This window comes from Crocodylus porosus, unplaced genomic scaffold (genome assembly GCF_001723895.1).
Source record: "Crocodylus porosus isolate Cpor-Errol unplaced genomic scaffold, CroPor_comp1, whole genome shotgun sequence".
NCBI classification, from domain to species: Eukaryota; Metazoa; Chordata; order Crocodylia; family Crocodylidae; genus Crocodylus; species Crocodylus porosus.
In genome coordinates, this window is record NW_017728909.1 from 43,037,810 (window position 1) to 43,056,753 (window position 18,944).

At 39.3% G+C, this 18,944-nt stretch overlaps 1 protein-coding gene across 1 annotated transcript in view; it reads right to left on the reverse strand.

Annotated features, from left to right (window-relative positions):
* ADAMTS6 (ADAM metallopeptidase with thrombospondin type 1 motif 6) overlaps window positions 1-18,944 on the reverse strand; it is a 346,787-nt gene that overhangs the window by 319,185 nt on the left and 8,658 nt on the right. The window contains exons 2-4 of the mRNA XM_019532140.1: window positions 16,148-16,531; window positions 15,004-15,368; window positions 3,856-4,024 (exon numbers count right to left, since the gene is read on the reverse strand). Coding sequence (XP_019387685.1) covers window positions 3,856-4,024; window positions 15,004-15,368; window positions 16,148-16,244 — 631 coding nt within the window. The 5' untranslated portion in view covers window positions 16,245-16,531. The remainder of the gene's footprint in view (window positions 1-3,855; window positions 4,025-15,003; window positions 15,369-16,147; window positions 16,532-18,944) is intronic.

The following is an 18,944-nucleotide window of genomic DNA, read 5'->3' on the forward strand; positions in this document are numbered from 1 at the left end:
ATGTACTTGCCAGTTTTCAGGTTTTAAACTGCAGTCACTTTTATTGTCACTACATTCAGTTCAGAAGTGTCTGTTAATGTGCCAGGGAAATATACTGTTCACTCTCCAACAAGACAGGTGAAAACATTGTTTTAAATTTTCAAAAACAATAATCCATCTCCACACAAAATCTGCATACAGGATATATCAACAAAAAGATATTTCTGAAAATGTTCAGTATGAAAAAAGCATGTTATAATGGGAACCTTTGCAACCTTAATGATACCAGTAGGCACTAAACTTTTACACAAATCATGTAGGTAAATGAGAACAACATGAAAGTAAATATGCTGCAAGAAGTTTGTTGCAAAGTTAATGGGAAAAGACTACAATACATTATTTATGAAACTTGTATATTCATATTGACGGTAAACTATGAGCCAAATTCAGCTCTGAATGATGGCAGTTTTACCTGCTTACCTCACAGATTAATCTGATTCTGCATTTGGAAAACTTTACATGTATTATTAACATTTCAGAAAGAGGCATACAACTGGATAGAAAAACAAAGGTAATTGTAAGGGCTTGATTCTGCACAGGCTCAGTTACCACTGAAGTCATTGCAATCTGAAGGGGCCCAGCAACTCACAATAAAATCCATATTGATTTCAGTATGAATCTAGAAGCATATAGAACCTGATTTCACACCTACTGAAATCAGTAGCAGTTTTGTTATTGACTTAAAGCCCACAGTGAAGGAAGAACTTAATTGATTAGTGAGGACTAGAAGGTGAGGGATGAAAATGTGAAAACTTTTTCTGCTGGAACAATTTCACAGAGAGGTTGTCAAACTCACTTGGTTCCTCAGGTTAGACCCAGACTGTAAAAAGCCTCATAGGCTGGATCAAGACCCACCCACCACTAGCAGTGGGGTGAGCAGGGGTAGAGTTAACTGCTGCAGGGATTAAAGTGCCTGTCGCTTTGCCCCCCTCCCAACAATGACATGGGATCCCAGCAGGACTCCATACACCAGAACTCAGCACCAGCCCCAGCCCCTCTAGGAGGCCAAATGATATGGCTCCATAAGCTAGACTCTGTCTGTGGGCTGTATCTTTGATAGCTCAGCTTTATATTATAACCTTTATATTTAAACAACAGTTCCATTGAAACTGGTGGTAACACTGTGGATTATACTAGTGCAACTTAAACAGCAAAATGATCCTAGTAGACAGCAACTTTGCTCACAACAAAACCAGTTAATGTAGTGAATTTATACATGTTTAAGTGAACTGTTAATTGAATGCATAGCTTAGTGAGCTGGGCGCTGCCCAGGGAGAAGGTCCTGAGTTCTGGTCTCATTAGATAGAAGCTACCTATCCATTTTACTCAATTAATATTAAAGTGCAAAAATGCCATTTGGGATAGGAACAGGAACTGAAATCAGGACTACCTCCCTTCCAAGGCAGTGCTCATCTTACTGAGTCATACTCTCCCTAGCTAGTGCTCTTTCTTACCCAACATATCTTTCCTTCTTGGCTGCCCAAACGGTCAATTTCAGAAGGAAGAGAACAGTGCCTAGTGGTTAGAGTAGTTTACTGTGAAGTGGGAGATGCATGTTAACCCCCACTGGCTCAGCAAGGCTTAGAATCAGGGTCTCCCACCCTGGAAGCAAGTGCCCTAATCACTAGAGTCCTGAACTCAAATATGGAAAAGGCCGCTCGCTCCTCCACTAATAAACAGTTGCTGGTTATAGTTTTATCTGACCAGACTAGGGAAAGTGCACACCTATGCAGGCAGAACAGAGCATGTACTGCGATAATAACAAGTGTAGCTGTACAGATGAAAACAGGATCTAAAATCCACTTGCATGCCAAAAATGTCTTGAATGAGGCTATATTGAGTGCATAAGCAGGACTTACACGTGTTCAGGTAGTGAAACATTAACCTAACAAAGTCTAAACAACACTAGAAAAATACCGCCAGGCTTGCTAGACTGATGTGGCTGTACCAGCAAACCCCACGTAGCACAGAAGCAATTTATATCTTATCTCCCCTAACTTGGAAGGAATGATTTCCTGACTACTGGGCATGTCTACATGTTCAGTAATGCACAGTGGTTACCGCACATTTAATTTAGTACTCCTATGATCAAGTACTAAATAAATGCACAGTAACCAGAGTTACTGTGCAGTAGTGCCGGCAAACCCTTTAGTGACACTACTGTGCAGTAACATATTATCACTATCTGTGCTGTGACCCACTACTGCACAATGTTATTAGGCCACTGAGCAGTTAGTGTCTCATGTAGATGAGCCCACTGTTAATTTCTCCTTCTTTCCATTTGTGAAACGTAGCCAAAGTAGGGGCTAATATTCCCTCCTGGTCCTGGGGATATGATCATGGGGAATAAAGCACTGACTGATATTCCACAAACCTCTCATTAAATAGGAGGAGTTGAAGAGGTGGTTGTTTCTGTAAAAGTTGATTGTGACATGAACAAATTAGAACAGCCAAATATGTTAATATTCTTATTCTCTGGGGCCAATTCTTTTTCCTAACCAGAGGACTGCTTGGGTACCCACTCCCTGACTGGTCACAAAAGAGCAGAAATCAGCTAGTGATCCATTCAAAGTCCTGCAGTACACAGCAGGAGAGAAGATGAAGGACTTTGTAGCCAGCAAAAGAGGGTTGTGGATACAATAAGTTTCCAGGCCAACACAGAAGTTTTACACAGAGTACTAAGGAGCACAGAACGCTTAACATTTTCTGCCACTAGACCCTGAACTCAGTTAAGTGAGTCACTCAGGAAAAAACTCTTCTCCAAGCATGGTTCTTGTAGACAACCTGTGTTGTAACCTCAATCAGTTAGTGCCAGCAGAAGTTATAATCTCCAGCAATAAAAGCCAAAAGAGGTTACACCAATAAGCTATTTGTTATTTTTTATTTTAAAATTAATATTTGCCAAATCTGTCCTACGCTAGATCTCACTAGGGATGAATCCCCGAGACTGGAGTGAACTTGCAAGAACAAACTTTCTTGAGAGATATGCAAATAAGCTTGGAACATTTTTCTAACAAGTAAAAAATATTTTTCTAGATCTGTAAATCAAAACCAGCCTGTCAGATGTATTCCAAACTGTCCTCAGAAATTATCTTTTGGCTTAAATTCAAACAAGTGAAATTCAGGACAAAAGGAAGATATTGGAGAAGGTTGGATAGAAAACGGAAGATTTGAACAGAACCATCTTTCAATAAAATCTATGAAGGCATTCATGTAACACCATAATTTTAACATCTACCCATCTGTCTTCGGAATAATCTTAACAAATAGAATGAATAATTAGTATCAACAAATCACAAATACCCTTAAGTAGGAATTCTTACTCAGTTCTAAATATATTACCCTGCTTCCTTCTAAATATATTACCAGTCATAACAGTAATACACGTCAATCATGTGTCAAGTTTGCTCAAATGAGATATAACACTTAATAATCATTGAGCTGTAACACTTAGTCACGCAAGTCCTGCCTTCCAATCAAGATTGAAGTACATTTACAGGACACTGTAAAGAAGCCTGCACTCATCACCACCACCATACTCAATACAGGAATAAAACAAGACTTAGTCCCAGTGCCTTAGCCTTCAAGACACTATATTCTTGACTTGAATCTGAAAAAAAATGCAAAGCTACTTTTCAAAGGGGTGCATGGCATCATCCAAACGGAGAGTCCCTAACACTAAACTCACTCCAATGGAATTCTGTTATATTCTGTACATGGAACCAGTGTAGAAATCACAGCATTATCTTAGTTTTAAATCTGAAATGACAATTTTATAAAGAAATAAAGATATAATTGATATTCAAACTTATTTACCTGAGACACCACAGTGAGTGTGATCATAGAGATGTCGTTGGTACATGGTAGACTTTTTGTAAATAACATGAGGATGACCATTTTCATAACTAAAATTATTGGAATTTTCAGTTATATTCCTTAAAGGCTCAATAAAATACTCTTCATCTTCTGTAGCAATAACACCATGCTTAAGGGAGAAAAAGGGAGACAAATAAAAGCTGGCAAAAGGCAAAAAATGTAAAATGGTGTCTTTTAAAAAATGATATTTGCAGTGAAGCTTAATTAGTTATTTTTCCTCTGGCAAATCTAGTTGTCCTCCTCTCACTGAGACAAATGGTAAGATTCCCACTGACTTCAGTAGGAATAGGAGCAGTCCCCTAAAAGCAAAACAATGGGAAAATAAAGAGAAAAAAATATATTGTCTTGTTTTCTTAGCTTTTCCCCCACGATTTTGGATGGGTGTGGTAAGAGAGCAAGAGACAGTTTGGTGTATAACAAGCAATCACCATCATTCTTCTCATGAAATAATCTATTCACAAAGTTCGTTCAGAATTATATCATAGAATCATGGAGAAGTGCAGCTGGACCCATTAAAAATTATACCAAGCCAAAACCCCTTTATTCAAAGAGTGAATATAGTGTCCATCTATGATAGCATCCCAATAGATGCTTTAATACCATACCATGCATCAAAGGAGAAAAGTTACAAAACAGATTTATTTTAGACAGATATTATTCAAAGTAACTGCTCTGTGTATTCTAACACCACATATGTAGGGTCATATTATTATTATGAACTTAATTTACACTATTTACATGAGACTTTTTAAAACACATATATTCCTCCAAATGTTTAACCATAGATCTTAGGTACATCATCAGTGTTACAAACTATGCATTAATCTGCATTCTCCATTGAAATTGATCATCTTTCTTAAATCTATAATATATAAGGGTAGACCACATATTCTTCATGATTTCCCCATTTGTGATCTTAGAGTCTCCCAAACAGGAAGTGGGTTGTAGAAGAAAGGAGAGATTTCATTCCAACTTTATAAATTCATGGATCTTCAGGTCAACAATATTGAACTTTAGAAGAAATGCCTGTTTTAGAGACCCACTGAATGTAGAAATACCAGAGAATTGCCCTGACAAGCATATTTCCACCACTATATCTGCTAATTTAAAAATTCTCATCCCTACATCAACACTCAAAGCATTATAAACTCTCTACAATATGAGCAAGAGACATATGAGTTAGGTAGAGGTCTGCAAAGCAGAAAGTTCTAAAGTCCAAACCCAGTTCTGTGGTCTTAAGCAAATTACCTGGGATCCAGGTTTTCCATTTCCCACGGGAAAACAGAAAAAAAGTGGATTTTCCCTTTTAACAGAGAAGAAAGTGGATTTTTCATTTTAACAGAGATACCCATGGATTTTCCATTTTTGCAAAGAGCTCTCTGCAGGCTGGCAGAGTTCCAGCCTGCAAGAGCTTCTTGCAAAAAGGGTGGCAAACTCTGAGCCCTGTTCTGAGGGAGAGGGGAAGGGGCAGGGCCTGAGCCTCTGTCATCCAGGGCTTACCTGAGGCTTGCTTTCCCTCATGGAGCCTTTGAGGTAAGTGGGTCTTGCAGGGGGCTGGGGACCAGCGGGAGAGCAGGGTGGGGGCTGTGGAGTAAGTTAGGATGACTGCCAGGGCTGGGGGGGTGGGGGAGGTTGAAGCTGTGGGAAGAGCCAGTGGAGTAGGTGGGGGCAAGTTGGGGGGTGTAGGTGGGGGCTGAGGGAGTGGGGAGGTGTCCATGGAAGCCCCATGTGGAGGGCCGACCCAGCCTGATGGTGTGTGGCTCCCAGTCCATACACCATTGCACCAAGCTGGCCAGCTCCATGCCTCCATGTGGGGCTTCTAGCACACCAGCAGAAAGCTGCCCATGGAAGCAAGGAGCTCACCCAGCCTAATTGCCTGCAGCTCCCATCTGCGGTGCCGCAATCCTCCTGTGCTGGTATTGAGCCAGCCCAGTCTGGTCCAAAGGCACAGACCAGTGAGCCAGACTGGCTCCATGCCAGCACACGCAGACCCTGGGACTCAGAGGCACATGCCACCAGGTGCTCTGCCTGCCATATCCATGAGCGCCCCAAGGGCCCACTGACTGCTGCAGCTGAGCCTCCAAGCAAACCCCACACCCACCCACAAGCTCCACACATACACCCACACCCTCACACCCCTTTGCAATCCCCCCACAAGCCCCACCTACTCACAAACCCCATTTACTCCCATACCCACACCTCCCAACCCCTTCACAACCCCCCATAAATCCCACACACACACCCCCTCCAACTTCACAAATCTCCCTACACTCACCCCACATGCACCCCATCATACAAAGTACCTGTATATATTTCTAAAGAATGTTCAAATAGTGTTATATTTAAGTTAATTTGTAAAAAAAAATAAAAGTAATTAATTTTGCATAATTTTGAATTTTGCTGCACATAGTTATGAATTTTTCTGCACATAATTTTGAATTCTTCTGTGTATAATTCCCTGGGGTATATAGAGAGGTCTCAGCAGGAGTTCCAGTTTTCCATGATGAAAAACCCAAAATCAAATGCCAAAATATATAGGTATTTAGAATTTATTTTATTACAGCGATTGAAGAACTGGTAATAGGCTTCCAAACTGATTTAAAACTGTACATATATCAATAAAACATTTTGTCCAACTGATACCTATATATATGGTAGCCTTCCATTTTAAGCATGGATTTTGATCATTTAAGTATGTTTTTAATTAGAGAATTTGTGATTTTTTTTATCAGATAATTTGCAATTTTTTATCAGAGAAAACAAGGATCCCTGCAGATTACTCAGGAATTGATCCAAGTCCCATTAATGCCACAGAAACTAGAGGTAGTGCTAGCAGCTAACTAGACATTACCATATTTACTCACATACCACATGTATCATTTACCCCCAAATTAGCCAGTGAGTGAGTTGAAGGCTCATTTCCTGCTCCATACATCCATGATTGGAGAAATCTTTTTTTCTTCATTCTGCCTTCCCAAAATAAGGCGCATGATTTGTTTGGGAGGTGTGGCATGTGAACAAATGCAATATTTTATCAGTATCTAATCCTCTGAAATTACAGTTGAGAGTAGTTAGCATCTACCTGATGGTACTCAGCACCTTAATTTAAAAAATACAGCACATTTTGCCTCTGCAACATTATTTCACTGGAACAAGTTTGGAAATGGTCGTTTAAAGCTGTAATGCTCTTCTGAGAACCTTGTATATTTGCAATTCCATATGCGCAAACTATTTATGCTGGTATGTGTCCTGTCCACATAGGGCTTAACACTAATTTACTTGACTAATAAACCTAAGATAGAAAAAAAAATCATCGTAAACTTGTAAATGGATAATGGTTATTTCAACACAAATTAAAAATACTTATGGTCTTTACAATGTTAAAAAATACATGTGCTCATAAACATTTCCACTTTATATGCCTTCAGTAGCTTTTGCCTAAAAGAGATCTGGGAACTGTGCTACTATATTCAATTAACATTTTAAAGTATACTTTTGGCCTGATATTCTACTCCGTCAGGCAAAACTTATATGGAAAGCGTTTTGATTGAATAATTTGAATGAATTTGAAATCGGGCTTTCTAAAATGAGCTATTTTAAGAAATGAAATGCTTTTCAGTCTTTGAATTCATGTTTCATTTTGTGTTTGCAAATATACAGCAAACAAAAAAACCCCATGGAGCCACAATGCAAGTCAACATTATCAAGATGTAAAGGTAGCATGAAAAGCAATTGAATCAAATTTTATCATTCGAAAAAACAGGAGTTGACTGCCCTCAGTAGGTGACTACAAGCAACGTTCTGTAGATTATCATTTTAAAACTGACTTTCTTTTAAATCCTGTGATATCCAATCTCACTATGAATTACCAACTCATCATTCTAATTATGCATATAAGGTTTGAATCTAGCAACTGGGTATTCTCAAGCAAATCCCTGCATATCCATGAGGCTCCACTGATTTTGTGAGCAGGGATCTGCATATAAGATTATATGTTCAGGCGTTAAAATATATTATGTTGATGATGTCAGTTACTGAACCATACTAGAATATTAAAGTCAAGTAAATGCCTTTTTTCTTACAGTACTGAATGTTTTCCTTTTTATATTATATTCCTTATGTATTTTGAGACATAAGTTAATAATGAAAACTTTTCTAAACCATTCAATATTGTTTAAAATATAATAATCTGCTACTGAAAATGTGACATGATATAATTTGCTGCATCACAGATAACCAATAGAATCTTTCTGCATTTCCAGATCTTCCCAGAGATCCAAAACATTACCACTTGATAACAAAACCTTGTTTTTTGTTGTGCAGACCACGGAGGAATAATGAATATATTCCCATTTATGTTTGGTTCCTGTCAAATACTAATTTTGTTTTTCAGAGGCCCCCTTTCTAATTCAAGACACCTAGACACATTTTTAAAAAATGAGCAAATAGTAGCCTGTTTCATAACTTTGTGTGCTATATGAATTGTCAAAAACTATTTAGTTGATACTTTTGTCTTAATGTGGTGATGATACTGGAAACTGTCTACACAATGTCATAAACAGTTTCAAATGTGCTAGCAGGTTCATGCACTCCTCACCCATTTTTGCACTGCACATAGGTAGTTGCATAGATATCCCATGACTGATTGACTGTGCATGCATGTGTGTGCTCATTTCCCATTAATTATATCCTTGCATAAAACAACCTGTGTATGATCTTGTAAAAGCTAAGCTTCCAGAGAAAGTATCCATTGAATCAATGGGAATACTGCACAGTTTTAAAGGAGTAAATCAGTTTTTAATTAAACTTTTAAATCAACTAATTTTAAATGCCATCCCATGTCACATCCTACATCTCTTTTTATTCGTGTCAACTTTATGACTTTTAAACTCCTCTCATGAGCTCTGTTTAATTATTTCAGTTAAGATAATATGGAATTATAGAAGCATGAAATTTACACCAGTCACCAGAAAATTAGCAAAAGGATCATTGGTGTTATTTGGCCTTTAAATATAAACAGTAATATTAAGCATATAACCTAAAGCAATATATGATCCCTAGAAATAGATTTAAATTCCAATTCACCTTTTTAATAATACAAGCTTTCCACTAGATTCTGAGATGTTTCAGGTGCTACACATAACCGGACACCTGGTTATTTTGGAAAACCTGCTTAGTAGATAAGGTTTTGATAGATAGTAATGAGTCAAGATAGGAAAGGTACTGCATCCTTATTTGTCCTGCTACTAAGAGCTTTAACATTTTTCTCCATTGGTAACTATTAACTTCTTTTATCTCTCAGATATGAAGTTCCTGTCATTTCCCCACTCCTTGTTCCTTCCCCCCCACCTTTTTTTTTTCAAGTATTGCAGGACACAGCCACCTCTAGTTACCCAGTCTTGCCACAACCTCACACCAATCTGATATTTTTGGACATCCTGGGCATGTCTACACAAAATGCTCCTGCACCATAGTTCATTGCTACTGCACAGCCAGGCACTAACCGTGACATGATGCTACTGCACAATAGTAATGAGCTACTGCACAGTGGCATCAGAAAAATATTGTGCAGCAATGGTACTGGGCAATAATGCAAGTAGTGCAACCATAAGCAATTACTAACTAATTGCGCAGTAACAACTGCGCAGTCCACTACTCTTGTAAATGCAGGCTGTGACCTTTTTTTAGAATCTATTCACATATATAACTCCCATTGAAATCAATGTTAATTTTGTGGTTGGCGGGCTTAGGCCTTACATTTCCTCACGCCATTTTGCACATTGAATTATTGGCCATTTTTGATAGCTTCAGAAAATCCATAGTACCATCAGCCTAAGTCAATAAAGCAGAGCCCAGCCATAGAAGAATCAATGTGTATATGCCGAGTGCAAACATAGCATACTGAAGCTAAAACTATAAACAAATATGTGGAGAAGATTAGCATAGGAAATAGAGACAGGGGAATGACACCCTGGGCACAAAAAGAAGGAGATATGTATGACCAGGAGGAAGACGGCAAACCAGAAAGTACATGGATCAGTCAAACAGATGCTGCACTTGAAGTTTTTAACCTAACTTCTTGCTCCTGATGGGACAAAACTTTTCCTCTGCTCACCATCCATTCTATGCAATGACTAGTATGTAAATGCAAGGGGCAGTGGCTCAGCTTCAAAATGACTACTGCAGAAGGGTCTGGATAATGCCAACCCCATAGGGTGTTGGTTAGAGCACTGTACTAGAAAGTTAGAGAGGCATTTCAAGCTCCCTCTTCAAGAGGCAGGCCTAGAACTTATGTCTCTTGTTTCTCTGGTGGCTGCCCCTAACCTCTCAGCAATTGTAGCTACAGCATGGGGAGGGATATTCTCTTCCTGCCACTTCTTTCTAGGATTTCCACCAGTGTACATGCCTATTTAGCTATGCAGCTCCTAGCTAGTGCATAGCCTACTGAGCATGCACTGTATGTGTGCGTACATCCACATCTACAGCACATGGATAAAAGAATCATAAACTGTGCATACATACCCAAAAGGCCACTTACTCTATCCACCTAAATGGCAGTTTAGCTGTGTAACAGAAGTCCACCCCTTGGACTTCAAAGGGGTTGATATCCCAAAGCTCAGAAAAAAATAGGGAAACAAAAGTGTGAGTGAAAGTTGGGAGTTCTTAAAGAAGAATTTATTAAATAGATGACAAAAATGTCATGATTTCATAATCAAGTTGGAGGACATCTTTGTCTAAAAGCTCATTTTGGTTCAAGTGGCAAAGTGGAGGAAGCAAGTAGAACCAAAAGAGTGTCACTAATACATAACAAATGGAAAAAAGGAGAAATAGATATGCAATTAATACAAATCAGAAGTTAGAAAGTATAGAAAACTAAAGATATTACTAAATCTCCATCACTGGCAATACTAAAAGCAGTAAGAAGTTTTTAAAGCATATATAGAATGAAATAAATCCTATAAATAAAGAAAAATGAAAAAGTATACATCTAGGAACAATGTATACAAAACATACTTGTAGAACGGATGTCTGCATCCTGTAAAGCAGCAACTTTGCAAAGGATATTATAGGCTAGAGTGGCCAAACATCTCAGTATGAACTCTCTGCATGATCCTTTAGCTAAAAGGATAAGATTTTTTTTTTTTAAAGAAGATTGAGGTGCTCTGATTACAGAGTCTAAGTACCCTCACAGGGCGAATATTCCAGAAACTAAAGGGCTCTCCAACCTGGTAGTGAATACAAGCACTTGAAGAATAAAATATTACTGTTTCACTTTTTGTACTACCTCTTCTAAACAGGGTCTTTATCAATTCTATGAGATTTATTTTGAAAAGAGCAGGTCTTAATGAACACAATTTATTTTTTCTTACAGCAAAGTGTCAAGAATTTAAAGCAAGGCTTTCACACCATTACAGAGTAGAATTAAATGAAGAACAACATTTTTCACAACTACTAAAGTAAGATTTTGAGCCAAGGCTATTAGAAAAGGAATCACTTACCTTTAGTTGTGTTCTCCTAAAGAGATCACTTGGCTTCCTATTCTTGGGTCTCAGATCCCCAGCTAAACTTCCCCTAATTCCCAAAAATATTTGGTTCTTTGAGGCACAGACTTATGCTAAGATCTACTGCCTCAGTACCCTCAACAGCATTGTTTTAATTCCGTGACCAGCCCCTCAAATCAAAAATATAACAAAAACCAAAACAGAAGATAAAACCTTCAGAAAAATATCTGAGAAAAAGGAGAACATCTAAGTGCAAATTCAATCAAAGGGGAATAATCACTTCCCTTGATTAGTTAGCAACATTCCGACTAATGCAGCCCAGTATGCCATTAGCCTTCTTGGCAACAAGGGCACACTGTTGGCTCATACTAAGCTTATTTTCTGCTGTAACCCCCAGGTCCTTTTCTGCAGAGCTGATGCTTAGCCAGTCAGCCCCCAGCCTGTGCTGGTTCATGGTACTCCATAGAACTGTGGAAAATACACAAATTTCCAGCCAGAACAGGTGGTAGGAGAGCTGGAAACAGGAACATGTTAGGGTCCTGGCTCTTAGAGACATGCAAGTACAACAGAATATAAGCATTTGGTTTTTTAAAAGGTCCTAACTCCTGTGGGTGTGAAGAAAAGTTTGAAAATTAGGTCCAAGGACAGCTAATATAGTGGCATCTACCTGAATCTGCAGAGAGCCTGAAAATTAGCTCAGAGATGTATTTATCTAAATGGAGCATTGACTCCAAGAACCTAGCTGCAGATGCCCCTACCAGCACTGCCCAGCAAAGAAACCTCTGTTAGTGATAAGGGAAGAGCGCAGTGATTTTGACCCACATACTGGCAGATGGGTTAGATGGTAAATACTGGTAAATGGCTGGAGGGTTCCTGCCTCTATTAGGAAGAGGAAAGCCCATCTGGCTTGCTACCTCTGCTGCTGTTTCTGAAGAGTGAAGGGAGTCTCATGGTTCAGTGTTTCTGGAACAAGTAGTGGCCTCCTGATACGCCATTCCAAGTAAAAGGCATGGCCATGATGAGGGGTGAAGGCCACTGGAAGCCTCACTCTATGGTGTGCCTAGGACCCAGAACTGCCTTAATCCATCAGGGCTTTGGAAAGCACAATATGATGATAACATCACACTGAAGTTACCAACCTACCAAGAAGCAAAAGGAATATCTAATGAAAAGACAAGGACAATAACCACAGTACTGAAATCAGAGGAGCATGTAACCTGTAGAAGCCAAAAATTAAAATATAATAATTAAGTATTTTATATTTAAAATAACCAGCAGTGATACAGTTAGAATATGCTGTGAGCAGCTGCAGATTATGGGTTAATACCATTTCTTGCCCGCACACCTCTGACTTCTGAAAAGAGGGCTGGTGAGCAAGAGTATGGCTAGGATACAGGACATTTGGGCTATATCCCGCTATGGGGAGGGTGGGAAGGGCTGGCAGTAGTGCATCCTAAGATGCTGGAGGTCTGAAAATTGCTCATTTTATCTCTGTGGAGCAGACAGAAGTTACCTTAACATGAGCTAAGTAGCACAACCCAAAAGTTAAGCCTGAAGTAGCATAACTTTGAGATGCTCAAAGGGCATTTAGCATGAGCAGGGTTGCAGATACTAGCATTAAGTTCCCTTAGTATGGATGATCTAAGTATAACCTGTAACTTTACTCAAAGACAGAAAAATGCTATCCAAACAAACTAAAGTCAATATCTCTAGGGGCGGCAGAGAAATGAAATCAGCTGTAGTGGGAGCTAATTAGCTGACCAAGGGCAAGCGAGAGATGAAACTGTTTGGAGGCACCAAAATGCTGACTTGTTGATCTCAGAATGATCCACTGTATGCCTCAAAGGATAAATTCCCGTGAAAGGAATAAGGGAAGTCCAGCATGTTTAATTCTGGTGAGCAAAGACCCAAGAATGGAAAGCCAGACACTATGTCACCTTTAGAGAAAAAGAGATCACATGCAGGTCACTGGGGCTTAGATTTAGACTCGTGCTGCACAAAGCAAATACATTCTTAAAGATGAATCACAAAGTGAAAACTGGGTTCAGCCCAAGTATGTTCACTGCATATCCCCATTAATCAGACTACACCAGAGGATGGCAAAGTTTTGCCACTGTAACATATTGAATGAGACAGACCATGCCACAGGCCACACCCGTGGACTCCCCAGCAATCAGCAGATGCTAAGAAGGGCATAAAAAGTTTTACTCCCTTAAACTACAGCCAAAGCCTACAGTAAGGATGCCTCCTCTGCTGCTGTGGCTGGAGGATCCTGCAGAATCCCTGACCTGCTGCAGGCTAGATCCAGTCTATTCATAGGCCACAGGTTGCTGACCCCTGGATTACACAAAGCATTCAGCAGAGAAATATATTTTAATTAAGCTTCTTAAAAACAAAACTATCTGGTTTGAAATCCTTCTCCAGTTTCTATTTCCTGAAGACTACCCAAGAGTATGTTACTCTGTGAATCATGGATACCATTCATTATACACACCACAATCTATTCTGGTTAGCTCGGTTCTTATCCGGCACTCACCACTGTAGTAGTAGTAGGCTTTTGTTATCAACAGTGCCCTAGCATGTATTATTCTATGGCATTTTCAGGGATAAAAAGGAAGTTCCAAATGAGTTCTGAGGGAAAAACCTCTTTTCTAAAAGTTAGTTAAATCTTCCTGTCCCTAACACAAGCTGCTACTTCTGCATGCTACCATAGTAGGAATAGTGAATGAATAATGATTTTCTCATAGAAAATAGCAATGTATATTTTTTAGTTTACAACAGTATTCAGTAAATGTTTGTTTTGGTATTTCCCAACTATTGTTCTTTTTTATCACTTTATTTTAGACATAACAGTGTCATGTTATGTTTAGGCTTTGGCTGTAGTTTAAGAGAGTAAGACTTTTTCCATGCAAAAAATTGCTGCTGATATGCCCAAAAGTGTCATCAGCAATGAGAACAACACCCAGAAAACACTAGGATTTCTAACACTACTTTTACTTCATGCAACTCTTTCATTTATAAACAAAGATCTTGTAAAAGGTTTAAATGATAATTTTGTGACTGGTATTTTGCCATGCGTTCTGCTTTTCTCTTCACAGGTTTATAGCTTTGATGACTTTTACACCAGTTCTTCCCCCAAAGTTTTTCTGTATCCAAATCTTCACAGGTGCCAACACCTTGAAATTGGATCACAGAGCAATCAGTGCCTCACATGAAGCACTCAGCACTTTACAGGATTAGACATTATAGCTTTAAAGTTTAAAACATCTGACAAACCTAGTCTCTCTCTAGCCCTATTCTTGCAACCATAATACCAGCACAAGTAATAATGAAGAGGCTGCCTGTTGTATGACAAAAGGATTAATGCCCTAGTGCTTACAATGAGGTTTAAAAGAGTGTTGACTACTTTTCTTCAGAACCCAGTTGTTATTTGTTCATTTGTGGGTGGGGGGGTAGGGAGAGGCAGAGGGGGTCTTCCTGTCTGCTTGCTTCTTGCAAGAACATGACAATATGCCAATTAAGTTCTTCCTCTGTATTTTAAATGGACAAGTTCACTATCATACTAAAATATATAACATGCACTTACCAGACCATTGCAGTTGCTTAAGGCCACTTTAGTTGTACTATGCTGGTCTTGCAAATATCCTGTGTAATGACAGTGGTCTAAAAAATCATGTTTCCATTGAGGTCCATCTTTCCCCCAGTATTCTACTGTAAAGTGTTTGGACACCAAATCTGTGTTGAGAGTCAGGTTTAAATGAAAGTGCTTGCCATAGGCAGAAAGTTTAAAAAATAATTTAGATGCTGCCAGTTCTTGGTCATAAGAGTCTGTACTCCTCCTCCTCCTTGAGGGTTTAGGATTTTTCACAGTAAAGCTGAGGAAGGCTCCATTTTGATCAACCCTTATTGGGATTGTTAGTTGGTAGTGTTCAAGGTATGACAGGAATTCCTCTTTGTAATCACAAGGTAAGACAGTCCAGGAAGTGGGCATAAAAGAGAAGAAAATATAACAGGAAACAACAAGTAGTAGTATAAATATTAACCACATTTGGCTAAATCCCATTGCATAAATGACTGAAAGTCATTTTCAGGACGTATGCAAGAGGAAAACATTTGCTAAATAAAATAGAGGAAAAATTCATTTTAAAAATCAGCAAAATTTGTGCAGATTATTAATTTTATGTTACTAGAGATAAAAACATATTTGAAATACATCATATATCTTGCTATTTAACCATGCTACATCAACATGTGGGACTAAAATCTGCCCTGAGAAGGTGATGATACTCAACGATAAAACTATTAGATCCACCTGCAAGAATAAAAACAATTACAATGAAAAAATACTTTTATACAAAACATTTAAACATCTTTTCATTTTTCTACAAATGGGAATAGTACAATATATGTTTTGACTTTTTAACTCCTGCAGTTTTAAGAGATGTTTATGGTCAATTTTTAACACGCTTTGCATGTAGCATTATGGCTAGATTTAATTTGCAAGACTCCTGTATAACTAAAATTAGCCAGAAGAGAAGTTAAAACATCAATCTTAGAATTGACTCTGACATAACTGATTTCCCTCTAACTGAACTTTCACAGTAATAAATTATTACAAAAGTACCTTTGAGCCCATATGATCTATCATCTCTTATAGAGTCATGGTTTAGGAAAGAATTACTTAACCTTAGAGTAAAATGCCTTGCCAGCTATAGAACTAAGACCCCTACCTTGAGAACTATATGAAAGCCTGTTGTCACTGTGAAATTCCGATGAAGCCATGACTAGGCTCAAAATCCAGGTCAACGTCTTCCACAAAATTTCCATAATTTAGAAAAAAATGAAAGTTTGTTTTTCCTTGGAGGGCTACCTATGTGCTATAGAGTTAACTCCACTCCAGAATCGCACCATAACAGGTATATTAATTTTATCTTACTTCCAAGCTAATTATTGGATGCTCCACTTTTTGACAGGCACTCTTTTCCAACAACCTGCACTTTCTTCTATAACTGTAGTCATTTTCTCAGTTTAAAAATAACCATTTTTGTAAAAATCCTTAGGATATCAGTAAGATGTTAGAGTGGGTAGTTACTGAACTTTGCCCAGGTCTTTACCTGAAAAAAAGAAAAAGAAAAACAAACAAAAAAAAAAGTTAAACACCTATTTTAAATTGGAAGAGCTGTACTACAAAATCAGAGATGAGTGCCTTGAACATGTTTGGCAATTAGTCTTTATCATGATTTCCTAATACTCTGAGGCCCCAATTCTATAGAAACTTACACACATCTTTAACTTTCAGCATGTGCATATTTCCATTGACTTCAGTGGATATACTAATCTTCTTGAAGTTAAATGGATACACATGATATACAAGAGCAAAGTATTCATGCCAAATATACTGATTAAAATATAAATAGTGAGCATGTGCCTGCTCGTAATGTCTTCACTAGAGGACATGGGTGGACCTAGGATTTTGAAAAGGGGAGTTCACATGATGTGGTGCATCATCCCACATAAAACTACACATAATTCTCTCCAGTGAAAAAGAAATCATAGAATCATAGAAGTTCAGTCAGAAGGGACCTTGTAGATCTTCAAGTCCGACCCCCAGCCTGGGCGGGAGAAAAGACTGGACTCAAATGAGTCCAGCCAGGTAGTCATTAAGCCTTTTCTTAAAGATCCCCAGGGTAGGAGCCAGCACCACTTCCCTAGGAAGTTGGTTCCAGCTCCTAGCTGCCCTAACTGTGAAGTAGTTCTTGTGGATGTCTAATCTAAACCTACTCTCTAATAACTTGTATCCATTGTTCCTTGTCATGCCAGGGGGCACTAGGGGAAACAGTGTCTCCCCTAAACCCTTCTGGTCTCCCCTAGTGAGTTTATAGACTGTCACCAGGTCCCCAAAGGAGACGGGAGTGGGGGAGGAGCCCCATGGGGGGAGCTCCTGGGACCGCGGACGCCCAATGCCCAGGGCTGGGGCTGGGGCTGGGGCTGCCCCGGGCGCGGCTGCTCGTTCCCTCGGTCTGGGCTGGCTGCCCCTGCCCCGCAGCTCCGTCTCCTGGCTCTTCCCTAAGGAGCTATAAACTGGCTCCTTAGTAGCGTTGGGCAAAGGCGGGCCCGCCCCAGCTGTAACCTCTGTGAGAGCGCAGTGGCTGGTGGCTTGGGACAAATCTAGTGGAAACAGAGTGTCTTGTTCCCCCAGGGCGAGAGGGGCAGGGCCAGCAGAGCTCGTGTCACAGCATCGGGCCTCTCGGACACATGGCGCATAAGGGACCTGTGCTCCCCAGGAAACGGCAGCAAGTGCGATGTGGACAGATGTGCTTAGAAGTCACCTAAGTTTGGTTGATGTAGGGTAGCCCTGGGGACAATTTCTAGTCATTGGGGATAATGGCTTTGCTGGTATGTTGGTAGTTTGTAAGCCTCCCATTTTCTTTCCCAGTGGGAAGACCTTGGCTTTACCCCCCACTTTATGGAAACAGGAGACTCCTTCCTGGCTTGCTCCTGTGGCCATATGATAAATCAGATATTTTATAAATATCCTAGGAGCCTAGGACTTGATTATTCAATTTAAAACTGAAGCAAAAATAAATAAAACTTAATTAGAATGTGTGTTAATGTGGCATTAAATATAAAAAGTATAGCAAACTAGGCAAAAATAAAACAAACCAGGCTTCATAAAACAAAACCTAGCTTTCTAGAGCTTCTCAGTGCATTCAGTGCTTCACTGAAAGTTATTTTTATACCTGAGTTAACATTCACCTGAATTAATTTTTATAGCTAGAGTTAAAAACCATCTGTAATGTTGTTAAATAGGAGCTATATAACCAGGAGCAGCTAACAACAGAATTGCCAAGAAAGGATAGCTAAATTAGTGGAACATAAAGACCATCAAAAAAGAGAGAGGATTGTTAACACCTATAGAAGAAAGGGTATAGAAGAAATCAGGTAGATTATAATGAGTCATGAAGTCATTTGAGTACCTCACACCTGCCTGAATAGAAATGCTGCTGCTACTTCCACCACCAGACACTTGGTTTTAAATTTTGGATAGACCAGGAATCAAAAGGAGGGTGCAAATGCAGCACTGTACCCCTCATGGACCTGTCCCTAATACTAGCTAATTAAGCCTAAGACACTGAGGGCATTTTTACACATGTAAGCACTGCAGTGCTTGCAGTTGTATAAGTAGCAAAATGTGTGTCAGCCCTGAGAAAATGGCAGCATCGTGCTTTTGAACTAAAACACTTTGGAGGTACTTTAGTTCAAAAGCTTCAAGTATCAAGGACAATAAAAAGACCTTTTTCAGATATGTGGGGAGCCAGAGGAAAAGCAAGGGCAACATTGGACCCCTGCTGAACCAGATGGGACAACTGACCAGTGACAACTGAAACCCAGGAAAAAGCCAACCTATTAAATGAGTACTTTGCATCAGTCTTTCATCAGTCCCATGGGATGCCCATGCCCACTATGGGACAGGGAGGTCCGATTGAGGGAGATTCCCTGCACTCCATCAATGCTGACCTCATGAAG